The following is a 26672-nucleotide window of genomic DNA, read 5'->3' on the forward strand; positions in this document are numbered from 1 at the left end:
ATTCCTTCTGTATGGCTTCCTTTTTTGGTTCCAGTTTTTTTGCCGCATCCAGTGTGCGAGCCATTTGTCCTTTTCGAGGCTCCCTGGGGCTTATCTCCATCCTGCCTGGTGGTACTCTTTCACTAGAGGAGATGAGTTGAGTATTGATTAGTGGCAATGTTCTTACCACTCAGCATTTCCAGTGGATGATTTTTTTGCTCCCGTCTGTACTTTCCCAAACTTTCTGTAGCTCTGTCCCAGTACCAAAACTATTATTATAATTTCCAACTTTGACATGCACAAAAGCTTGACAGTCCTCATGTTGTTGGCTTGCTGAGGACTAAATAGAAATGTTCCTTACCGCTGACTTGGTGTATTTTATTGTCCAATCCCTTCTTTCTGCAGCTTGCTGTTTAATCTGAGGCAAGAAGCTCTGGGAATTTGGGGACTGGTGCTAGCAGCTTGTGTGTAGCACCGAGCACAATGAGGATGCAGAACTAGAACTTCTGAACCCTCAGGAAATACTAATAGAAGGGCATTTGTATCTTGCTACAGAAAGAGGAATAAAGTGGTCCTTTAGAAGGTTGCTGCATCACACATGTTCTAGTTGCATGGGAAATAAGCTTAAAATTCTCCCTACAACTTGTGTAGAAGAATATGCAACTGCTGCTTTTTCACACTTTTTTGATGCAAACAGTAAGTTTAAAGGGAAAAAAAAAAATCTGAAGTAAGATTTGAATTCTTCAGTCTCCAGCTATGTACCTGTTGTCCAGGACTGCATCAGAAACCTGTTGGATTTCTGCCGTGCTTACCTGGAACAAATGGGAGTTAGGCTGTGTTTAATCACTGTCATGTGTAGCTTTTTACTTTTGTTTTGTGTGTTTATATTAAATTGTGAGAGTATTTGGCAAACTATTATTTGTATGTTGCTATAGCAAACCTGTTATATCTGGGAAGAGTGCTGTAAGTATATGTAGCAAAAATACTTTTCACTTAATTTATGTCAACAAATCTGTAGAGGATGTTGTGTCTATAGACTTGTTTGTTCCCCTTCTTTCAATTTATAAAGGCACGTTCAGTCTTTGATATCAGTTTCTATTTTGGGAGAAATATGTTCCGTTGAACTTCTTTTCCCTCCAGAATGCCGTGACTTTGGAGTCAGTTCATTGCTTGTTTTGATGTGATTTGTATCGTGCTAAATTTTGTCTAAATACACTGAAATACTTAAACTGATAAAAATAATTTTGTGAAACATTGCTCCTCTCCAGTATTCCTCACTTGTGCTTGTTCCTGAACATTTTGTCTTAAGCAACGTCTTGAATGTTTTTTTTTTTTCCTGCCCTCCCAACCTCACTGGTTTATTACAGTCAGAGTGCAGCTTCTGTATCCTCAACTCTCTTATCTTTGAGCAGTGTTCACCACTGTGCAGTTTTCTGGCTATGTACTTGTTTCTGCCCTTCCTTATTGCTTATTTGTCTTTTGCTTTTGCATGTTTTCTTAGAGAGTCTCCATTCCTGACAGTGTGGTCAGCGAGCTGAACTGCTGGGGAAGGCGGGTGGGACTGGAAGGCAGAGGCAGGCTTTGCCTCAGCTGATTGATGGCGCTGTCTTTGGTTTGAAATATCTGCATTATTTAATGCTGTGTTAGTTGAACAAGCTTAGTCACGCTAATGACTGCACATACGTTTTTAAATTGCTGCTACTAGATCAATTGTTGCAAGATCTCTTGAGTGAGATTTTGCTACTAGAAGGCCTCAAAACCTTTCAAAATCACTGCAGGTGAAACGATAATATGGAAATACCTTAATGTGTTTTAAGGAAGCTAAAACTCTTCACACTGGGAGTGACCACATCAAGACTCTAGTTTTGCTGGCATAACCTTGTGCCAGCATATTTGAAAGCACGCAGGACTGTGGGTCACAGGTTGCAGTGAGAGTTGGGTGTTTATCCCAGATGCAATCTTTGGGTATTAGTCTACCTTCAGGATTTATAATGAAGAGTTCGCTTTTACAAAGTAGGAGAGAGAAGGGAAACCAGAACAAACTAGATGTGAGATTTTCATGTGATGCCCGTTGGGAAGATGTGAACTCTTAATAGAATAGTCCATCCTTGCAACTTGATACAGGGTGAGGGAGAAGCTTCTTACTTGCTTTCTGAGATGCATGATTTTACTTGAAGGAATAACTACTTCTGTCAGGAGGTGTGTGTTCACGTGGTGGGGTTTTCTGGTGGTTGTGTTGTGGCTTTTCTGGTTGTGTTTTTGGGTTTTTTTGTTTCAGCCTGCCACAAGTTCAGCTTGCTTTCCCAGCAAACTTGGCCGTAGACAGCCTCTGGAAGTGCTCGTTCCTGCCTCTGCCCATTTCAGCTTGGGCAAAAGCTAAGGCTTAGGACAGTCTGCAAAGTAACACGTTCAGTAGCTGCCACAAAACTTCACTATCTGGGTTCTGTTTATTCTAGGCAGAACAGTTTGTCTGTTGTGCCTGTGCTCGAACACACGTAACGATTTCCCAGCTCTGTTTAACTGCATCTCAGAGCGCCTGCCTCATCCTTCCCATGTGCGTCCTCCTGCGTGCTTTCTGAAAGGTGGGAAACGTATTAAAATAGATGTGTGGTGTGAAACGCATGCTTTTACTCAAGCAGTGCCGTAGCAGTCAGCACCATTTAAAGTCTCTCAGAACTGACTTGTTTTAAGAGCAAGGCTTCTTCAAAATACAAGCACCTGTGCTATGCAAAGATGATCCGGAATGTATTAACTCTGGCATCTCTTCTGTGAAACTACTAAGAGAAAAGCAGTTTTAAGCCAACCTTCCATTCTTCAGTTAAAAACCTGAGAACTAACACAAACCTGCACAGATCGTTAGCCTGTAGCTTAACCATGGCAAACAATGGTCTGAGGAGTGCCTGCCTGCTGCTTGCATTCTCCCGTGCTGCTGCAGGTGCCTGTTTGGTTTGAAGCCTCTGTCATTGCTTGACCACATGCTCCATGCGTGAGGGGATATGAAGCAGTGATTCTGTTTTAGTTTTGATGGCTTTGGATGTCCCCCCTGTGACTTTGTCCTGCTAGTTGGTATCCAAAGAGAATAACTGCCTCCTGCAAAACTCTGCTGTATTCTGTAGTACTATCTAAGTAGAAGCTAATGTACAAATACAGTATATTCTGCTGATGCTGCTTTGTCTGCTATTCAGTGACCTGCTCTCCTTTCCAGTGCTCCTCAGGTAGCCCTGGCTTTTTCTTCCTGTTCTGGAAACAGTGGTCTTGTACTTTGTGGACTTTTTGACTGCCAAGTCTAAAATAAAATGAGTAATTGGATTCTGCTCTGAATAATGAATCTGCTTGTACAGATTCCTTGACTTAAAATGCTTCTAACCTTGGCCAAATTAATGGATGTAAATTGATTGCTTTGGTTGATAGCTGGTCAGGCATGTTTTGAAGTTATGTTGTAGTGGAGTGGGCCAGAGCTTTAAGCCTTGGGTCTTTTGCAGTGAGCAGTTTGCATGGAATAGCCTAGAAATATATAGGAGAGCATGTGATGGCTGTATATAAAATAAAACACAGCCTTTTCCTTTGTGGTAGAACTGATTCTTTCACTTCTTGCCTGTAGCCCTACCTGTTGACTGATGATGAAAATAGCCATGTGTTTTATGCTGTCCCTTAGTGACAGCTGTGTATATTCAAAGAAAGGCAGTTGGGAAAGCATGTGGAGAGAAGATACTCTTTTCCATGGCAAATCTGGTGCACACAGTGGTCCATGAAATATGTTGTCTTGTGGTGTTGGTGTCTTGAAGATTCTGGGTAATGTTTGAAGTTCTGGCCCCTGGACTTCCATAATTATGTGAAAATCTTGGCTGAGTGCATTTTCCTTTCATGGTTCTAGTTTTCATGGTGTGAGGAGGAGCTTGGAAAATGTAAATTCTGAAGGCTTGACAGCTGGAGCCTGAAAGGTAGATTCATCACTCCTCAAATTTATTTTGAAAAAACTTTTTTTTTTTAATAAGACATGACTTATGATTCATGAATGCCTAGAATTGTCAGGTGTTGAGGGTATTTTATGTCTAACAATCTTTCTCAGTATGCCCTTTGATGCTGCTCTGTGTCTGTGTGTTTAAACCTCCTTTTCCACTTCAAACCTTTCCATCAGGTGGCTAACTGAAGGCTGCATTTAACAAAACTCAAAAGTGTCACTGCTTTTAATAGATGAACAGGAGTTTTAGGTATTTCTAATTCTAAAGGGAAGTGAGAGTGATTGAGAGAGAAGGAGGAAAAGCCTGAAGCTGTAAAACTTGGTTTGTTCCTGTCTGTCTTAATGCCATGGATATTGAAAAGTGAATGTCTTAAACTGGGGGCAAAAATATGGGAAATGGTAAGTGCGTGCCAGCAAGCTTAGCATGTTAATTGTGGCCCACTTACCTGACAGATAAGAGCTTTTTAAATTTTGCCTTTAGATTGCTGATGTCAAATGAGAAATACCTTGTAAAGCTGTAATGAATGGAGCTTTGTAACACTTTGTTTTCTTTCACGTTTTTTTAAACCTATCTTTTAAATCTATTTGCAGGGGCCAGCCACCTGTGTAGCCTTTTCAAGAGCTGGAGACTTATTTGCCTCTGGAGGTTCTGATGAACAGGTATGTGACTGGTTTAATTTGATAGTTTTGTGCCTTGTTTCTGTTTTCTAGGCATCTTACTGCTTTTGGAAAACAAATATTAAAAATAGTGAGATATATTAAACATAGAGTTTTCTTAGTGAGGAAGCACTTCAGCTGGATTGTCTGGGAATGGGTGTGTACAACAGAGGAAATACTACCCTCTATACAGCCCTTGTTACATGCCTTTCTGAGGCATCTGCTGCTGGGGAATAAGTTAGATGGGTGTACAAATGGCTGTGTTGAGATACCTTGAATATCACGGGCTATGCTGATGGATCATCTCCTGATCTGCCACTGGCTAGTCTGAGACACAAGCCTAAGGGCAAGGCGAGCACTTGAATGCTCTTCCAGGCTCCACTGGTCTACAACGCTCCGTATTTCATATTCCTCAGTGCTGTCCTCCTCCCACAGACCTGTCCTCTCAGTCTTATTTGTAGTTAAGCCATCTCCAGTGACAGAGACCAGATGGTTTTGAGTCTGATTGGACATGAATGTAGGCTGCAGGTCTCTTTATTAATGGGAACCTGGTGCAAAGCTGTGCTAATGCTGCGGTTGCACAGCTTTTTGGGTCAGGGTTGGACTTTTCTCTGCTGACCTTGATATGTACACTAGGATTAAGAGCCTGGGTGTCTCGTACTGCTGGTAAAGGGTTTTTGTGGATGAAGCAGTTGGGGCAGAAGGGGAGATCTCTTCCTTTTACTTCTGGTTCCACGTTATAATCCAGATTCACGTTTCTTTAAGAGCTGCTGGGTTTTGATTTCTGTTGTCAGTGGGGGAAAGCAAAAACATACCCAGTATATCTGGACTATGCTGAAATGACCTACGTAATGTATGTTTTCAGTTGTGTGCTATCTAGGAGGAAACCAGTCCCAGAGTTGTAGCTCATAACAGTTTCATGAGCTGCTGCACTTTAACTGTATTTTATAGTTTTGCCGAGATAGGTGGCATAGCTTGTCATCCTGTCTCTTTAAGATCACTTTTTATTTAAGCCTTTAAACAGACTGCTTAGAAGAGATGCATCCAGTTTTTTGTCTTATAAAATTACATTGGGGGCACTATATTACGGTGTGCTCTTGAAATGCTTATCTAACGCAAGAAGTAAATATACCTCTTTGCTGTTGTTTCTTGCTTCCTTTAAAGCCCTGATGTAGCTGGAAGTTGCAGGTATATAGCAATTCATTGTTACTTATTTTCTGTAGAAAACTTCAGAAATTTTGTCTTCAATTTCTAGGCATAGCCAAGAGGCTGACTTTTTATTTATTTCATTTTTAGCTTAAGAGGATGTATTAACCTACATTTCTGTTGTATAAAGTAGATTCTTTCCCACGGCTTTTGTTTTATCAGCTCCCTCTTAGTCTTTTCTGTGGTTGGGATTTCTTTAAACAAAATAATGCTCATGGCAAAGTATCGCCTGGTACTGTTAAACTGAAACACTGAATGGCAGTGCCTGCCCAGAAAGTTGCTTTGTAAAGGTACGTTTATGGCATGGGGTCTTAACTGACTTCTTTGGCAGCCCTTTCTGTTGTAGCTCAAGGCTGTGTGTTTCTGAACGCGTGTATTGGGAAGGGTGGCTGTTGGCTTTTTTTTTTCTTAGCTCCCATGAAGGAACTGCCTCTCTCCTCTTAGGTTTGTATCTGAAAATACAGGCTGTGCTTCCTTTTGTGTATGGAGAAAGAACTTTAACGTACAATGAATGTATGTATTAAAAACAGCATTAATCTTAAATTGCCAGTTGTGTATATACAAGAAGCTTTTTCAGTGGAATGGACCTCGCTGAATACTAGCTTTCTGAATCCAAGAGAAATATAAGAAATAATAATTAAGAACATCTCTACAGGTCAAAAAGAATTGTTTTTTTGTGGCGTAATTTAGACATGTAGCCTATCTGAAAAAAAAACTTAATTGCTGAACTGCAGACAGGCCTGTTGTATGAGCCTGCTGGAATCAGAAGGTGCCGTTTGCACTCTGTGCTGCAAATATATGCCATTTTTAACATAGTTAGTGTGACTTGCCCTGCTGAAGATATGGATGGACTTCAACCCAAAGTAGTGGTCTGAGTAAGTATCTATTTTTCTGTCATCGGTCTTCACCGAGCTCTGTGGCATTGCTCTTAATCCCCAGGTTAAATTAGGTGGCAATGCCCATCTTTGTTGTAATAGCACCTTTGCTAGCTGTGAAGAGACAATCTATATGATAAAAGAGCATCACTTTTTTCTGTTACACAATGGAATGGCCTTGTTGGTTAACTATGCAGCTACGAAAGAAAAATGCTTTTATTTCACGCAAAGCAGGGATGAAAACTTGTAAGTGAAGAATAAACACTAATGTTTCTGATAACCAAGGTGAGCTGCCTGTTTCATAGGTGTCTTTCAGACTTCTGAAGTAGTTGATTGATTGCTTTTAAACTTTTTTAGGCTTTTAGAGCTAAGGATTTTACTCCATAGATTTGCTCTTGATATGTTGAAGTGGTTTATGTGTTAGAGGCCTCTTTTCTCTTCTGAAATAAATACCGCATTATGGAGAGAAGATGCTTATAAGTGGGATTTAATTTTAGTGTTTAACTGACAAACTAGCTGAAGATCTCTAATGCTAGTCTCAAAGTGAATGAATCTCATGGTAAAGCAATGACTAGTTGTTTGGAGTGTGGCTGATAAGTGCTATAATGCTAAGCATGGTATTTTAATATATTTGTGGTTTTAATGGTGTATTCTGCACGTTGCTTTGAAGTTCTCTAGGTAGCTCTAGTTTCATGAGGTTCCTGACCCAAAGAATGTTGGAAGAGGTCACCCACCCACTGAGAACACAGTTATGCTATGTCTGTATTCAATAGCATATTTACAAATAACATCCTTAACTTAATTGATGGCAAAGCTTTCCTAGGTGAGCTTTGGTGTGCATCTGCTGACTCTTCTCTGATGTGTTGACAAAATTGACCTTTAAGCAAACGTAGATGGAAAATTTTAATAGAGAACTTTCTTCTGCAGGTGATGGTGTGGAAGACTAACTTTGATGCAGCAGATTATGGTGATGTACTGAAAACGCAGAAGTCTGGCACTAATGTGGATGGGACCCATCACGCTCTGGTAGGTCAGCATATAGAAATCGTGTAGAGTTCCTTTTCAGTACGCTTTCTGCAACTTGAAAGCATGGGGCTTTTTCAGGCAGTTGAACTATAGAGCCGTCTTTCCTTAGTATTTATTTGAGCTGCAGGATGCCTGGTTTTAACCAATCTTGTATTGTTTGTTTTGTTTAACTGTACTTACTTTATAAGATAATCATATAATGATTTTAAAAGGGAAATAAATCTAGTGCGTGTATATATGCATTTTTTATTAACAGCCTGTGTTTAAGAATGTGCGGTAGGCTTGGATGATAGTTCACAAAAAAAGCACAGATGTGAGTAACAGCTGAAGTCAGTTTTGCTAGCTGATATGAATCCTTTAGGCTGGTGTCAGTCCTGAAAATAGATATTGTTCACAATATCTTTTCACTGACAGTCGGCAAAGACAAATCTCTGTGCATAGACTTCGTACGTGAGAAATAGGTGATGTATTATACTGGAGCTTCTTTCCTAAATAGTTGGAGACATCAGTTCATATCTGTTCCCTGAACCATGTGTTAAGAGACATCTGAGTTCTGACTGTATCGAGTGGATAAATCCACCAACTGAGTAATTCAGTATGATGCACTGATCTAAGTGTAGTACTGATGTTGGATGTCATGGTTATTATGAGAGTAACCCTTTAAAGTTACTGCCCGTATGAGTTTTAAGTTTTGCACATGGTGATGCTTCACTTAAACTTCTGTATTTTGTCTTGTGAATCTTTGGATATTTTTGATACATTTGAGTATACCTGCAGGATTCTGAAATATGTTATTACCGTGGCTGTTTTTTGGTACATCTTGTTCAACATGAGCTGTAAGCTAAAAAGCAGTTTGTGAACCAGGGGGTTTATGCATATGTGGCATTGCCTCAATTGAAAGGTAAGCTTCTAGCCAACATCTGTTGCTCTGTGGCAATGTCTTTAATCTTATCAACTTAGATCTTCTTTACTGGGCTACTAAGCTTCTGTTCTCTCTTAAACATAGTAGCGTTTTTATTTAATATGACTTCAGTCCATTGCTGGAGGTGTTGGAATAGCTGTAGTGTTTTGTGAGCTGCAGCTCTAAACCTGATGCCTTACTATGTGGAGAAAGCAAAGCTCTGTAAAGAAAGCAAAGACAACCAGAGGATTGTTAGTGCTAGGTGAGTGGGAGAGGATGGCAAGAAGCAATCACAGAAGGAAGGAGGAGGTGAAAGTGTTTATTGATCCTTGGCTGGTTTTGGCTAAAACCGACTTCTTTTCCTACTCTCTTGTGTGCTAACTCTAAAGTTATGCAGGCTATGAAACTAGCAGTCCAATGACCCCTTTGTTTATTAGCCTCTTGAACTGGACTAACTTTGAACTCTATCTGTTTTAATTTAAGATAGTGTGTAGTATAATTTTGGGCTGAAATACAGTGGAGACAAAGCCTTTATGGGAAGAAATACCGTTTTCGGTATTTGTAACATTCCAAGGAATGGCTTAAATAGTGTGGACAAGGTGTCTGCTAATGAGAGATTGTGGTAAGCTTACCCCATCTGTACTGCTGTTATTACCACAGCATATTATCCAGTAGTAATTTAAGGAAAGGAAGGAAATGCCTGAGCTCTTCTAAAACATAGTTCTTCATTATAGAACCTCTTAAGATGTGCGTTGAAGGTAGCTGCTGAACAAAACCCTTGAACAATGACTAACCACCCTGAACGTCTGTGCCTCCAACACAACTATTCCTCTGTGGAAGAGGGTTTACCTGGCAAAACCTCTAATAGAGGCTGCTGGGACCAACTGTTTGTGTACTACTGACAGGCAAATCCATGTCACGTGGTGTTGGTTGACAAGGCATTGCTCTGCTTGTGCTCTGAGCCTACGGGAAACAGGGCACTGCAAATTATTTGAGGTGTAATATATTGTTTTGGAGCAGGTGCTGTGTTTTTACAGAGGGCAAAGTGAATCCATGCTGAGTCGTGTAGAAGAGACATACTTTGGTTTGGGGACATAAATTACTTCAAAGGAGTGAGTATTTTGAACTGCCACCCAAATGCAACCTTCGGTTTGGGCATGCAGCATGGGAGCTGCTGATCCCAGCAGTCCCACCTGAATATAAAAAGCGTTGGGAAGTTACTGTGTTATGTGCAACTTACAGAAGATGAAGTTGAGTGATAGTAGGATTCTTCCTTCCTAGTTACTCTGAGCAAATGTGGTGGTATCTTTTGGTCTGAATAGCACAAATGATGCTTCCACTAGATCTGCCAGGTTAGCTGTGAGCATGAATGGAGGCTTGTAAATTAAACCTTTGAATGCCTTCAACAGTAAAATTATCCCTGGTTAAAAAGCAGGGGTGAAGGTGGTTGCAGCGGAGAGCTTGGGTGCTAGCTGGCACAACTAAGACCAAAGTCTTAGTCAACTAAGTCTGTTGATGAAGTTCAACAATGTGATCTCTTTTATGCAGTTAAGAACATTGTTTTGCCTTAAGTGTGGTGCAGCTCTGTCCTGTTATAAAGGAGTGGAGTTTCAATTTTTGTCTCGTGTCAGACAGTCTGATTGCTGCTGCCAAAGTCAATATAGTCTAAATTTTTTGGGGGGTATCAGCTGTATCGTGGCTGCCTGTTACAAGGACAATCATGTAGCACGCTAGAGCCTATACCTGGTCTCTACTAAGAGCTCACTAAACTTCATGAGAATGGAAATGCAAAAATATGACTAATACTCAATATCCTTGTTTATTAGGTTATTAGGAATGCAACACTTTAGCAATTATAACTTCCTTAATATTGAAGTTAAAAGGGGAAGAATAAACAATGTAGTCTGAGAGCCTGTTTTGAATACCATAGAGTAAGTTTAAATTTAGAATTGATACGTGCTTTGCTGTTAAAAAGAAGTTGATATATCTGAAAATGCCTTGGTGTGTTATTTTAAGGAGTAAGTATAACCTGAGCACGGAAATCTTGGCTCCATAATAACTTGTCCATTCCTGGCAGTCTACTCCCTTCTTTCAAGTGAATTTCATTACTTTTATCTTTTAGAAATGTATTATGCTGGGCTCTTTAAGAGTACTGTCACTGCTACAACTTGCTGCAAGACTTAAATTTCACTATATATTCAGTTCCTTCTTGTTTTGAGCAACATTTTTAATAATGAAGTACTTATTTTGGTGGATTTTGTGTAGTTGAGATCAGTTATTTTTCCCATTAAATTTAGACTTGAAGCTGCCACCTGTGGCTCTTGATTTCATGCTGAGGTCACTTTTACCTTCAATGAAAAGTGAAGCTGCTTCATCCTTCTCTACTACTGTGTTAGTGTGCCAGGATTCTGCTTCTTGAATAATCCTGAGATTTTGCAGGTATTTTGGGATGTAACTACATTTAAAACAGGCATATAGGTTGTTATTTAGTTTTGGTACCCCTAAAACACGTGAATGCTATTCTTGACACATCTTGAATCTGTTTCCACCCTTTACTTAAGTCAGAGAGAATATTTTTCCAAGGAGAGCTTATCCTCTCATGTGTAGCAGTGTAATTTTTTTCTTATGCGTTGTGAAAGCACAAATACTAATCAAAACAGTGGCTGTGTAAAAACACTCAGTTCAGTATTCGGTTTCTCATGGGGAGAGTCAGACTAACATGCAAGTGCTCAGAAACAATAACTGAACACACACATCAAAACTAGTTTGTCATCAAGATGAATAGGAAGAAAAAAAGAATCCTAAATAACATGTGGGATAAAAGAGGCATGAAACACTGTCAAGGTTGGTGAGCTTGAAAACAAATTTGCTCTAAAACAATTTTTACTTCCGTAGGCAGAGGGAGACTGGAGCCTTTAGAAGATGCTAGTTTCTCAGGCTGTTGGTTAAAGTTCATTATGAATCAGGGTATTGGGCTTGTTTGCAACAATAGGCATGAACTTCAAAGTTGCTCTGCCCACCTGCTTGTGTTTTCTGTAAATATATGAGGCTTGGGAAATGCAGCTTGCTTTGAAAGTAAAACTGCTCTGTGCAAGGACTAATGCAAATGAAAGAGAAGCTCATGATGAGCAGGAATTGCAGCCATGACTATGGTGTAAAAGCATAGACACGGAAGTGTGATAAAGAAAACACTAAAGCTGTCAGAAGTGAATTATAAATATCTGTTAGCGTAGATGTGAGACTTTAAATGTTAGATCAGAATTACAGTAGCTCTGAAATAAATGCTTACTCTTAAATCGTAAGCTAACGATTGTTGCTATTAAATGTTGCATAATTGCCCTGAAAACCGAGTTAAGGGCAAGCACTCGTGATGCATCCCTTATGAAGCTAATGGGAAGAAATGAAGTCTTACAGTCTTGTGTCTTGATCCTATAAGCATTTGTGTTTGCTTTGATCTAGAATCTAAGCAGTAAGAGTAAATTCATGCTTTAAGCTGTAGTATTGAATGGTGAGGACCTAAAGGAAAGTCAGAATAAGAGGTATAGATTTTGCATGTGATTTCATAAATATGGGCTTTTATGCTTGTCCTGGGGTCAGTAACTGTAGGCATAAGGGTCTATCTGTGTGAAGATTTGTGTAGGATCAGATCAAAAGACGTGTTCATGGATCTGATACGTTGTGAAAGCATTCATCATACAATTTGTTCTTTCCAGAGAGGGCAGATAATGTGTTTTATTTTGGGGGATTGATGGTGGTTTTTTCCAAATACAAGGAAAGCTTCGTTCATGCAGTTCCAGCTGACGTGAGTATACGAGAACACTTGTTTCATTATGTGACAGATTTGCTGCTATTGTTGACTAATTCCAAGATGACTATGTATGGTCAAGTGTTATGAGCAAATGCTGAACAGTTGATGTCACATGGACAGTTAGAAAGTACTTGGGTGTTTATCTAAACTTGTACACCGAAAATTGTGAATAAAACCATTGTAGTATAAACTAAGTTGATAAACAATTTTTCATGCAATGTTATGGAAAATAGAAATATTCATTGATATAGAGATCCTTTACTCAAGTTTAAACATAAACCTTCTTTAGGCATGATGTAACTCTGTGCAAAATACTACTTTGCAAAGGAGGAGGCTGATGAGGAAACTTTAGCCTAAGTCGCTACATATAGTTTTCTAAAGAAAAATAATGTAAAATGTGTTTGTGTTGCAGTACCTCAGAGGCAAAGCTATCTTGAACAGGAGAAGTGGGAGCTTCAGATATCCAAAAGGCAGTGAAATGCTCAGTTTGCAAGGGATGGGTGTAATCTGTTTATCTCAAATTTAAGGGTATCCTTGTGAGAAAGGTATTAGGTACAGCAGCACATAAGCTTACAGGTGATGGGGAAGTGTTTCTCTTGCCACCTGTGAATTCTGCAACCATATAACTTAAATATGTGCGTCTCAGTTTTTTCAGCTTCTGGTAAGACTCTGAGAGACCCGCTCATGTGAGTGATGTGCAGACAGACTCAAAAGCAGGTAATCCCTTGGTAGGGCAATTTAGGAGACATGGGCAGAGGTGCAGAGTTGTCCTCTGTCACTCTCTTGCCAAGACGTCTTTCTGCTCTTTTGAAATTCAAGAGCACAAATGTTTTAAATATCTTTATCTCCTTTGAAGTTAAATGGTACTCAATTGTGGAGCTACCAAATCTGACAGCTAATGGCATAGCAGACTTCACAAAGTGAAGCTTGGGAAGAGCAGCCCTTCAGTGGAAAGGACTGTTAAACAAGTAAGTAGCCTGTGATCTTCAGATGCGTCTTTCAGTTAAGACAGGCATTTAGGCCTCTTCCTACACTGCTGGGTTTAAAATTTTTTCCAGGCATTGGACTATGCTTATTTCTTCAATGGCAGTTTTTCCAAAATAGTTCTGTTGAATAGCATTGAAGACTAATTCCAAAAAACGTGATCCGATCATAAAGTTGTCTGAGGCCTATAACTGAATGTCCAAAGCTGAATCCACCTCTCTCCTTTGCTGGTTCTGTTCCGTGTTTGGTGACCTTGGGTGCCTCCTGTGCTCAGCCGTGGTCTCCGTGCTGACTGCAGCAGCTCATTCCGTCAGCCACTTGTTCCTTGTGTAAATAAATTCCTCCTGAGTTACTCATAGGCCAGATGTGCCTTTCCTTTTTTTAAACTTTTGGCTTCCAAATTGGTAACTATCTCTAAGTTTGGCATCCATTAATACTTATGAATGCTTTTGTACATTTTTTCTTTTTTTTCTTGCTGTGAAATCCTCTCCCGGGAAGCAGTTTCACTGCACAGAGCTGCAACTCTTCACAATTGGATGTGAGTGTGTGTTGTCATTTGCACCTCTTCCACCCCCTTCTATTTATTTATTTTTAAGAGTTGTAAGGGAGGAATCCTGTATTCAACAGCAGGGGATCCAACCTTCAGCCTTCAGGATAAATATGGTCTGCAAAATGATTATTTTTCCTGCTCTGCTTGTCACCTTTTTTTTCTGAGGATGCATTCCCACTCCAGGAAGCTTTAGTCTGGTAGATGGTTGTCTTCCTCTTGGAATAGGTAGGTAGATTATTTACTTGAAAGAACAGTGTCATGACTGCTCAAAATGTTTCCACTGTTCTCTACCCTGCTTGGCTGTCCGAGCAGAAGCTTCATAGTGATGTGATCACTCTTACTATGGCTGATCACAGGACGCTCAGGAGCCCTTCCCCACATCCTTCACAAGCAGTGCAGTAGCAGATGGTCACTCATAGCTGTCTAACCTTCACTCTTCTTTCATTGAAGGAAGCCCACTCATGTAAGCCTATTGCAACATGTGACCTTGTAGGTTTTTTTTGCAAGGAGACAGGTTCAACAGGAACAGAGGAAAAGACTTCTTTCCTCTCCTTCCTTTGTGGTGTGGACAAAGCTGTGTCTCTACCTTGGCCTGTGCCTGAGGAGGCTGTGCTTGTAAACCTTGTGAGAGCCAGAAGGATGTAATTTTCCTTCATCGCTCACATCCTTCTTTCAGCAAAAGCAGCTAGTAGTTTCTTCTGTGCAAGAACTGTGCTCCCGTGGTGTCTCCCACTCATCTTGCTGGAAACCAGAGACTTAGAGCGGGATGAACTCTAACCCCTAACCCTCTAACCTAAGAGGTACCGGACACTTAATTGACTAAGGGAGCTGTCATGGTGAGCAAGCCTGGCTAGTTGAGAACATTTGCTTGATCTCTTCCTGCCTGGTTCAGCACCCTCAGACTCTGGGAAAACAATCATTCTTCCCGTTGTGATAGTGTGGTTAGTAGCAACTACGGCTAACATGGGCCAGAAAGAGCATACTGCCCGTTCATTTATAAACACATGTTCTTGTTAACAAGAGAGAGAGAAACTTGGTCTTACGTTGTGTGTTTACAGGCCTACCTGAACTCCTTCACCCTGGTACAGATAACCTGGTTCCAGCCCAGACCATCAGGCAGGAAGGCATCAGTGTTGCATCATCTGTTTTGTGGGTAGCCCCCAAGGGGGTAACCCCTTGGTTTCTTTGTTGAAAAGGCTGGATCCAACTGAGCTCTAGCCTACGGCTCTAATTCACTGGAGAATGAAGTCTAGCAACAGTACCAGGTTTCTTCATATCAGGAAGCCTGAGTTTATCTGAGTAGAACTGAATAGCTGCATCAGTTGACTGTGCTCTTTGTGGAGCCTCACTGTAGATCTCGCCTATTTTCTGCATCTTAATTTGACTGTGAGGCTGCATCATATAAATGGTTTGGCTGCACCAAATAAATGGTTTTCTCTCACTTGACTAAATGAATGTCTACCTCGCAAGCAGCTAACAGCAGAGCTTCTTTCCGGAAGATATTCCAGGAAGCCTCTGTTAATGGCTAGCCCTCTAATACTCTTTCAGCTTTTTTTTTTGTTGTTGCTGTGTGAAACTGAGTTTTTCACAAGCTAATGCGTTTTGCCCTTATGTTGTTGCTCTTTCCCCTGAAATTTTTGGGTTTGCTTTTCTCTTGATCTGGTCAACGAAGGAGAGAAGGGTGTGCATGACAAAAGCAAGCTTCTGTCTTCTCTGATTTTGTGCATTAATGTTTTTTACACGTTGCTGCAGGCTATTTATCAGAGTTTTCATATCTTGTCTTGATGAGGGACTTGAGAGAGAGGAAAAGGCAGGGTATAGGCACCCCCAGCTTGGCTTTCCAAGAGGCTCTGACTGCCACAACCTGCAACAGCTTGGCCCGTTAGTGGGTGGCAGCAGCCATGCTGCTACAGCTGTTCTCCCTCGTGTTCTTGTTCGACAAGATTTTTTGCAGAAATAAGAGGATCAGCTTTTAATTTCTGTCATCTTACAGCGAATAGATTTGTTAAGGCTCTAGAACAATAAGGCAAGTCCTGACAAGTCATTATTGGTCAGAATAAAAATTGCCTTTTAAGTTCAGCATCTCAGGCTAATTAATGTAAATTCACCCATTTAGGTTGCCACTGTATGTGGCTTGTTCTAATGCTTGAGTCATAATTCAAAGAGAAGAGACGGAGGCAAGATTTATATTTTTTTTCCAAGCTGCTCTTTTGTGTCAGCTTTGAAATGGATGAAGATAGCTCAAGCTTTAAAAGTTTCTAAGGTCTCAAACTTTTCTGCTAAAATCCAAACTTCAAGCAAAGAGTGATAACATAGGCATGTTATAGTATGTGTGTGTGTCTGCGTATGTTTTCATATGTGTATATTCAAGCAACATGCATTATTTATACATAAGTAACATACATAGGCATGCACATGATATGTATGTTACACAGCACGTACATACCTATTTCATTAGAAAGAGGCAAATGATTCTGATGAAGAAAATGAGCTGGAAGCTGTTGTTCACACTTCAGGAGATCACTGTGTGTGTTTTGCTTCTTGCCTTGGAGACTGTTGCTTTTGGTGTAAAAGAACCTGTAGCTGGATAACCCACTGCTGAGGATAAATACTTTGTTTCAAAACAGTGTTTGGCTGCTTTTTCTTGGGAGCTTTTCTCAAGAGCGATCTTAAACGGGGCCAGGGAACAGTAGTTAAATTCTTGGTGAAATTTCTTACCAATGGTTCTCATATTTATCTTCTTGTTCCTCTAGTGGCTTGTTTCCACACAAAACTGTTCCTTTGAGATTTTTGGTGCTGTTATTCTCCAGAAGCAGCTGCATAAAATGTTGAAGGCTACCCTTAGCTTTTCCTTCTCATTAAACACAGACCTGCTTTAATTTTTTTAAACAGGTGGTAGTCATTAAGTTTCACCTGTCCATGCACTCTTTCATGGGCTTTCAATGTCTGGCATCACTGTTTCCCACTTTCATTCATCACGGAAATGCCATTTGTGTTTTTGGGAAAGTTTTGCACATATTACATTTCCATTCTTCTTCGGTGTTTGTAGAGGGCTTTTTAGCTATTTAAAATGTCACTCAAATTGGAGTTGACTATTGAAGATTAGTTCCTACTATTTTAGTGTCTTTCCTTAGTAAGACTGTGAAGTAATGTAGTATTGCATCAGTTACTGGTCATTCGGAAACCCTAGCTTTGTTAGAGCCATTTTCCTTACTGGTTTTGGGTTGTGGCAATCCCCTTCGCCAGAGCTTATTAGGCACGGTGACTTCTAGTCGTTCCAGTGCCATATACACTCCTCCTTGGAAATCAGAGTGGGGATCTACTTTCTTTCAACTTTTTGTATAAAACAAAGATCACATAGCACAAAAACCCATGAGCCTGATCTCAGCTGGCACACAACCAGCTGATGCCATGGTATATATAGTGGTGCTCAGTACAAACCAACTGAAAAGCATGGACAGCACATAGCTTGGATGCCTTTAGCAGTCTGCATAGATGCTTGTTACCTGAAGTTACCTTGAAAACCATGATACTAATGTCTGTCTTGGTTTAAAGGTGACACTTACAGAGTATAGAGGTAAGTTAAGTGGACCAACAGACAGCGAACCAGAAAAGCAAGGTCACTGAAACATGGGAGCGGAACAGCTTTTTCCATTCTGGCAGACCGGAGCAGGGTGAGGACCTGCTCTTGGCCAGAGGTTGCCAAACAGAATCACTTGCAGAGATAGGATCCTCGTATTTCTGTAAGCGAATACAAATTTCAGTCCAAGTGCAGTCTTCTATGTATGGACAGGCTGGTTTCATGCATGTTTGAGTACTGTAGCTGGCCATCAGTCATTGCCCCTGTTTCTTCCCTTCCTGGCAGCTTGGTCAGCAGAGCTGGATGGTATGATGCTGCTTCACTTAAAATAGACAAACCTTACTCCCTCTGCCTGCCTCTGCCAGTGGTTCACTTAGGCTTTGGCACAAGAGTGCCTTGGGATTTAAAGGGGTTCGAGATATATCTATTAACTCTGTTTCTTCTTGGGGTTATCACAGACTTAATATTTATTGGCTGATGGCAAAACATGGCCATTGCTGTAGAGGTGCCAAGTTTTAATGTTTTAACGTAGTATTTTTCGTAGCACCAATAGGGAGAAGGGTTCTGTCTAAATAATTTCTGGCCCCTTGCATCTCTAGCCCAACTTACCTTTTGGTGTGAAACAAAAATGCAATCAAAAATAAAAGGGAAGTAATGTTCTTTTCACCTCCCTTCTCTTTTTCTCCCGTTCCCTCCCAAATCCCCTTCCGTTATCACAGCTTGAATCCTGAAATAAGAGGTGAGCAGGGATGAATGGTCCTACAAATTGTTTCACAAAGCTAATTTAACTTGTATCCTAATTCTAGTTGTTACCCTATGCTGCTCTGGACAGTAGATGTGGAGTAATGCAAGTGAAGAATGTGATTGCTCCAGAAATTTCAGTGCTGCCTTGAAGAAGGGATGCTTTTCTAGTCTAGAGAAATGTGCTTGTGCTTGGAGAGTTGTGTTCAGTCAATGATATTTTGTATGTAGCAGGCAGAAATGAGGTTACCTCTTAGTTTTTAATGAGTCCTCCCATCTAGCATGGTGTACTCCATCTGACCTTCTTGTGGAGCTTACCTTGAAGCTAATATGCTTCCACTGGATGTCACTGTTGCTCTCTGGGAACACATTCAAAATATCACTTTACCTGTGGTGTGAATGACTCCTCGAAATAGACGACTTTTAATGGTATATCTCTCTCATTTGGATTAGTAGAATTGGGGTCTGAATAAACAGTGTACACCACCTTTGGGAGTTTTCTGCTTCTCTGGTGTTTCCAGGGGAATTTTTTTCAGCTAAGATAATGAATTTAATCGCACTTAGTGAATTTTAATACGTTGGATGTCTGTATTGAATTGAATACATTGGATGTATGCGTTGCTTCAAGGGAATGCCATCTTTATAGATACTTGAAAATTAATTCTTGATAACATCATATTCTTTTTAAAAAAAACCAACCAACCAAACCCAAAAAGTAGATAGACTGTGGAAATTGATTTAAAGGGACTTAAAGGTAGAGCTGAACCTACCAACCTCGCACCACTCAGTTCCTCCCTTCCAGTGGAGAGGGTTGAAGAGAAGGGAAAATAAATATTTCCTCTGGATTGAATTGTAAGAATCCTACTTTTATTAGTAGGTGTAAAATTCAGGTAGATAGTTATCCTGCCAATATATCTTCTAAATATCACCATTTAGAAAGCAAAATGGCATTTCTTTAATTGTCCCTTGCAGTTTTACTATGGATGTACATGCGTTGTGTAGTTAATACTTGCCCCCCACCCTCCCATCAGCACTATAATAGCTGGTCAGAATGCTGTTTAGCCAGAAGAATTTTCATAAGAGGCTCAGTAAGAGACCTCTGGAATGAAGGCTGATTAATTTTCCCCTTCCCCCAAGTAGTTGCACTGTGCTGTCTTTAAGTGGTTGCTATAAATAAATCACTTCTGTTTTCCCTTTGTCACTGAGAACTGTATTGTATTCTGAAACTGCTCATCTATTCTTCCTTTAATGTTCAGCTGCTTCTTGCTATACTCCCAGTGCTTAATAAGCAGATGTTGTAATAAGATATTTAATGGCAAATACATTTGTTCGGTTGTGCCGAATAAATGGCACACTTGAACTCTGACTAAAATAGATTAAACCTCTGCAGCAGTGTCACTGTTTCTGCTGCCGGTCCCCAGGATTCAGCTGGCACTTTACCTGGCAGGTGAGTCAGATGGGAGCATAGGTGTCTCTCTCTGTAATAGTGATGCTCATCAGTACTGAGGCTGTGATGAAGCCAATGCATATTTCAGGGCTCTTTCTATATTTTTGCAATGTTTTTTTAAAATCTGTTAGGATTTAAATCACTAGTGGCTGGCTCACCACATGATATAGATTGCTGTTAGGGAAGGGTGGTTGGAGTTCGGTCTATGGAGGGTCATCTCGTTCATTCTTATGGACAGTAGCAGGAATGATTTAATCCTGTTTTACAAAATTTGAAAAAGCTTCAATCTGGGGGCAATTCAGTTCTCCCTCACGTGGGTGCACATTTCCTTTCAAATGTAGAGGCCATTAAGGTAGTGGTAAGTACAAGTTGTAGTCTGGCTGTTAAGGGAAAGTTTCCAAACGCTTCTCTCTCTTGTTAAAATGTAAAGGGCAAAGCCTCCCCTGAAAGACTCCACAATGATGCTTGCCACTGTCAAATTTGGAGGCTGTACTAACGATTCAGTAGAGGCAGCCTTATTGCTTTTATAACATGCTTCAACCAGTGTCACTGCTGTGTTTAACTATGGCAGAAGTCCAGGTGGGTGCTTATGTCAGACAACCTGAACCCCTGAGCATTGCAGCCTCTTTCCAATTTTTCAATGAAGAAGAGTGTGTTTGAGCTCATCAAAATGTTTGGCAGCTTTCTAAAATGAATGTCAAACAAAATTCTGGGTGTCCATTCGGATTTAGGATACTTGTAAAATGCCCCAGCATCGGCCCTGTGAAGTCCCAGTTGTGTTTTCTTAGCAGGCAAAGCCTTCCTTGACTGTAAAAAAAAAAAAAGGTGTCTTTGGCATGAAAAATCTGAAAGGATTAAAAAAAAAAAAAAAAGAAAACGTGTTTTTCTCCTTGGTGCCGTGGTAGGAAGGCCATGGTATCACTGTTCCCCTCTGTTTACAAGGTTTCTGTTAGCTGGTAGCAGAGGGCCATGCTTTGGGTAGTGTCAATACAAATATACCTACTTGGGCTCCTCAGCCTCTTCAGAAAAAGTGAGTTGAAATTAGTCTAGTGAATCTGATCCAGATGGATGCAAATGCTCTGCTTTAACCTGTGAAATGGAAAGTGCTGTGCCTTTGTGAGATGCAGCAGCAGGCATGTCCACCTTGGCTGGGTTGGCCATCAGCCGATCCTTTGCTGTCGTCCTTCTGCTGTTCTGTACATCATGGGCTGCATTTACAGCTTGCAGTGTTTCTGTGGGTGGCTAGCTGAGAGCTTGCAGGCATTTCCAGTGAGCTCCACCTTGCGCTGGACGTGCCTGCATTGAGCAAATCCAGGCTTAACCCTTGTTGAATGCTGTATATAGGGTCCCTCTTTGAGAAGCCTACTTGTTGTCCCAGACTTCAGATTGCAGCTTGATGCCATCAGAGCGGGTGGAATGAGTAAGAAGCTAGAGCAAACTGACTTCAGCTTCTGCCTGACTGTTTGTGGGCAGTGATTCAAAGTGCTGTCTGTAGGTGTGGGTGTTGGATACTTGGTTTTTGCACCTGCTGTGGCAGGGTAGGCTAGGTAGGATGGGCTTGTTCCTGGGACTGAATGTTCAAAGACCTTGGTCAGTTGAGAGCCTCCCTTTTGGAAGTCACTCTCGGTGACACATTGACATAGCCTTTTATTTGCTGGCTGAATGTGTCCCTAGTTTAGGTAGATGAAATAACTCGGAACTTCATTGCTGAAGGCAGGAGCTACAGGTTATCTTCTTGATGATGATGATGGGCTGTAAGCAACCTTTCAAGTAGCTGTGGTTGAAATGGGGCAGTATGCCATATTGTCATGATCCTATTTTTAAATGAAGATATACTTCTGTTCCTGGGAGTATTGCCACCATTCAGAGTGCCTTCAGGAGCCCACACAGGCTTCATGGAGGTGGCTTGCTTGGCTTTTCACGGGGGTGGTACCTAGCCTGTGAGCTGATCATCAGAATGTATTATCAGTGACAAACAGCTGCTGCTGCCTCTGGCTTCAACTTCACATGGTGAGGGACCACCTTACCCCTAAAACATCAGGTGTGGGAACATCTATGCAATATTGCCCTTGCAAATATGCCAGACTCTTAAACTTAGAATGTCAACTCTGAGTTCAACCCAGCAGCTTTTTATGAAATATATGCTATAAAGATAGAGGGAGAAAATATGTTTATACAGTCATTTTTCTGCTTCTGTGAGTCAGCTTGTTCTAATGGGTTTTGAAGTGGATAGCTCATAATCATTTGGGGTTTTTAAGTGCAGGTTGTATGCAGCGTTAGCTCGCTCGAATTTCTGCTGTGCCATGATTGACTGGCCTAAAGTTGCATCATCAAAATGTGATAGCCTTAAAATAACAAGAAAACATGCTTTTTAATGCTAATTACCCATTGAAAAGCAGTGTTTTGGTTTTTTTGTTTTTACTTTTAAATTTAAACAGCAAAGAGCAGTTTTGTAAGGCTGGCTTTATCTCATCTCTGCAAGAGCGTATCGTAGTTGATTAAATCAATGCATCGGTGAGCAACATGTGGCTCTTGGGCTACCTGCAGCACAGGAGTAGTTGGAGTGTGGCTCCCATGCTGGGGCTGTGCAATGTGACCCGGAGCGTGGGCTGTGTTGTCCTAGGGCCTGTAGATAATCCAAATTATCCAAGCAAGTGGGAGGAAGCAAATTAGCAGAGGCTGGTGTGGCTGTTACCACCTGATACCGAGCTGCTTCCCAAGCCTGTGGTGTAGCACGGTGATCCCTGTGGAGCGGTTGTTATATGTATCCTTTAAACCTTTCCCTTCCTTTCCTGCTCCTTGTGTAAAACTGGTCTTGTGATGCTTGGCTGTATGAGGATAGGTTGGTTGGCAAGGTCTGGAAGAATGGCCGGCCCTTACCAGCAGTTACTGGACAGCAGCAAGCCATTCTCCTGTCAAAGCCTACTATTCTGGTGACCTCTTTTTTCTTTTCTCTTCCCTCCCACCGCCCAGTTTCTAGCTTCCCTATGTAGTCACGATTCTGTTCTTTGCGCTGCTTCTTGCTTATTTTGCCTAACTGTTGGGCTGGACCTCAGCCTTGGGAGCCTTTCTGTGGCCTAAATCAGCGACTCCGAGCAGCACAAGTTTTTTTTATACGCTTTATTTTTAAATATGTATATTTCTGTGTGTGTATACACATATATGTGTGTGTGTATATCTTCATAATGCACTGAACAGCTTTGGGTTTAAAGTTATGTGAGCTGGTCTAAGGTCTTGTTGCAGCTTAGTTGCACATCTGCATACACCTGGCATCGAATAGAGAGATAAGCAGGTAAGTCAATACAGTGCTGATGAGAAATGCATTCATAACAGTGCGTATGAGGGAAGAGGTGGAAGCAACTCTTCATTTCTTGCTTAGAAAAAGTACATGCAGGAGAAATTAGAGACCCATTTTTCAATCTGTCAAAATTCCTTGCTGCTTTGTTGATTTGCAAACTTTAGTCATTTAATGTGAGTAATAAGTGCATGGGATGGAGCTGCACCAGGCATCGGGCCATGGAGAACTGCGTTTTGAGTGCTGTGATCTTGGCTTTAGATTCAAATCTTGTCTGTTGAGAAACTTAAGTCTGCAGTTGCTTAATCAGTTGGCTACCTTGTTTAGTTAGATAAACTCTGAACTTCTGCTGGTGGTAATGCAGATAAATAATGCAAATAGTGTTTGTTTTAGAAGAAAGATACCATTTTGAAAGAGAAGGAAAGAAGAATAAGTTCTCTAGTAAAGGTCTATTTGCTTTTAAAACTTAATTTATTCTGAATGAAATATTCAAGCTTGCATAACTAAAACAGTTGAAATTGAAACTTCAAAGTAAACTTGTTCTTAACCTCATTGAGGAGGGAAAACCAGTTCAAGATATAAACAAAATTAAAATGACTAAATCAAAACTGTCTGGTTTAATGTATATTGGAACGTCTTGCTTTTGCTGAACTTAACTACAGTACTTCATCCTTGCCTCTTACAACTACCAAACATGGAGAGAGGCTTTTACTGCACTGTTGAAGTGAAATAATTGGACTCCTCTCGGGGTAGCTTACTTAATTCTTATAATTTGGATGTAGTACTTCCACGTGGCTCCAGTAAGTCTTCGTTTACCTGTACAGTCTATGCCTGTGTACCACAGGAGCATGCCAAAGCTCTTTGCACGAACAAAACTTGAACCTTGCAGGATTGCTTCAAATTTGTTATCGAAGCTTTGCCTTTCCTGATGCAAGTTTAAAAACAAACAAAAAACCACACACAACACCCCTCCTACCCCCCACCCAGAAAACAACAAAAAAACCCCTCCACCTGGTAAAGACAGACAAGTCTGCAGCAGCTTTTCCAGCTGTGACAAGAACAAACAATTCCTGTTCTCCTTTGCCCATTTTTAATAGCATAGACTGTCCCAACATAAACTGTTCTTTACTGTTTACCCTCCATGAAACAGCAATCCTTCTCCAGTTGTTTGCATTGCAATAGCAGATTGTCTGTTTATTTTTCTAGCAATCAGAAATGGATTGTGGTGTTCATCTTAAGAAAACAAAGACTCAGGATTCTGGTAGGAACCATGTGCAGCAAGAGGAGGAGACCACTCTTGCAAATACCTTGGAACATATTATGGGACAGCTGGATGTTCTGACTCAGGTATGGTTTGCTCTTTAATTTTGCAATGAAAAAGGTACCTCTGACTGGAAGAATTGGGAATATTTTGCAATAGTTTCATAGAATAAAAGTGTGGCAAGTTCAAAACCTCTGCTTTTTAGTAGTTTTTTTGATAAATCTGTCTTCATCTGCTCGTCGGCTTATCTCTAGCAGTTCCCTCACATCAACTTCTAGCTCAGGCCCTGCTCTTTACCCAGTTCCTTTATGCTGCAGGGTAGCAGAGTGCTACTTGAGCCAGGTCTGATACCCTGTGCTGTTAGCCAAGGTTTATCTAAGGTGATGCCTAAAGGAGTGGTTGGCAGCAGGTCTCTGTTTTGGTGAATAATCTCTGTCTCTCTTCCCTCCTCCATTACACTGCAGTGTATAGGTAAACTCTATTCAGATCCCACTCCTTTCCCCCACCCAACATTCACCTACACAGTCCAATTTCTGCAGTATTCTCCTCCCATCAACAAGTCTGGGCCCTTCTGTGCCTCATCTCTGAAACATGCTTTTCACCCACAGCTAGTAAACAACTAATCCCTTGCTAAAGCATTAACATGCAGTTCTTCCTCAGAGTCACTAAGCAATGCTTGAACAGTACCAACCATTAATGGTTGATCATCACAGTATGTGTTTACTTAATAAGAATTTGGGGATAGAGTTGTTTTTTGTTTAACTAAATAGCTGCTCATTGCTCCTGTGAAGAAATACCATTTCTGATCATTGTCTGGGGCTGAATTTCATTGTGTATTTTTGAAGTATGTGAGAAGCAGGGAGAAAGCATGGGATAGTAAACATTGGTGATCTCTTGTAGATGAGACCGTGGTCGTAGGGTGGAAAAATCTGTGTGGGAGAGTTTTGCTGTGAGTTTGAGCGTTGTTTCTGAGGAAGAACAAGCAGGTCTTGAACACTTGGTATTGAACATACTGATTACCAGTCCGAGTTAGCTCTCTGCTCTTGAGAAGAAGTACTTGTCAAAAAGTGTAAGATGAGGGGTTGGAGGGCCCGTCAGGGGATTGAAGTAGGGCTGATTTAAGGATTAAAAAACATTCCAGGACTACAGACAGTCTAAAATAGCGTAGGGTGAAAACCAAAAGGTATTTAAGTTCATTTGGCAGAAATGCAAGAAAGCACTTTTCTTGTGATCTCTAAAACGCTGAACACTGGAGGGGGGTGGAAAAAACTCGTATGACATTGGGCCCTCATGCTTGTGAGTAAAATGCAACCCAGTGTATACACAAAATATTTTATTACTGTTTTTACATCTCCCTAGTAAGTTTGGAATGTGATCGTTATCTTTCATTACATAAATCAGATCCACACTTCTGATGATGGACGTATAGTGGCTCCTTTTCAACTTCATAGGTGTCTAGAAGAGGCAAATATTGCAGTAAACAGTATGTGTGGGATTTAAACTAGATATAAGCAATGCAAACATCTCTCTCGGAGATATTGTGTAACCATAGAAAATTCCAAATGTTGTTTTAAACCTAGCAGAAAGAGAAATTGAGAGTAGTGGGGGAGGAATAAATTAGTGCGTTATAGGATAAAATTGGAAATAGGCCTGAAATTATAGTAAAAAACCAAAAAGCTGCCTTGAGTAACTCTGCATTCAGCAACCTTTTACCTTTTTTAGAGCTTTTTTGCCATCCTCAAAGTACTTGATTTCCCATTGGTTCTAATCTTTGTATGTTGTGTTTTGTATTAACATCATTTTAATGCACTTGTACAAGTAGATGTTCCTGACGCACTGTTGAAATGGTTTCATAATTCTTCATTTTCATGCCAAGGTTTTGATATTTAGCAGTGAAACAAACCAACACCAAACAAACTTAAGCAAATGAGCCTGGAAGAAGCCCTCGTTCCTAGGGTAAGGGAGGAGGTTCCTCAGAGGAGGGATGCAGGCAGGTAGCAAGGCAGAGCTGTGGAAGGTAACTCTGGAGGGCATCTGCTTGCATAGCTAAACTTTGGTTTTTCCAATGCTGATGGCCTGTAACAGAGAAGGGAATGCAGCCCTGGTAGAGCCACTGTTACCCCTCTTTCGTGCAATTAGATGTTGACGGGAAGCAGCCATGGCTTGCTGATTGCTAGTGGAGATCCAAGTGAAATGGAAGCAGCGGCTGGTGGTGTTGGGTTGGTTGCTTTCCTAGCCATTTCGGCCAAAGCACAACTGGGTGCTGCTCCCTGCGTGTAGCAGATTCAAATCCATGTTGTGTGTTTTATATGGCAGCTTTGTGCCTGCTGACCTCTTCTTGTGAAAGTAGGACACCATTACTTCTTCAAAAATGGAATGAAAAGCTTTCATAAATAACACA

The 26672-nt window shown here is 40.8% G+C and overlaps 1 protein-coding gene across 4 annotated transcripts in view; it reads left to right on the forward strand.

Moving 5' to 3' along the window:
- POC1A (POC1 centriolar protein A) overlaps positions 1–26672 on the forward strand; it is a 64528-nt gene that overhangs the window by 26461 nt on the left and 11395 nt on the right. For all 4 annotated transcript variants that reach the window (XM_075159173.1, XM_075159174.1, XM_075159176.1 and 1 more), the window contains 3 exons: positions 4532–4600; positions 7606–7704; positions 24217–24357. In XM_075159173.1, the coding sequence (XP_075015274.1) occupies positions 4532–4600; positions 7606–7704; positions 24217–24357 (309 nt within the window). The remainder of the gene's footprint in view (positions 1–4531; positions 4601–7605; positions 7705–24216; positions 24358–26672) is intronic.

This window comes from Calonectris borealis, chromosome 10 (assembly GCF_964195595.1).
Source record: "Calonectris borealis chromosome 10, bCalBor7.hap1.2, whole genome shotgun sequence".
In the NCBI taxonomy this organism is placed as follows: Eukaryota; Metazoa; Chordata; class Aves; order Procellariiformes; family Procellariidae; genus Calonectris; species Calonectris borealis.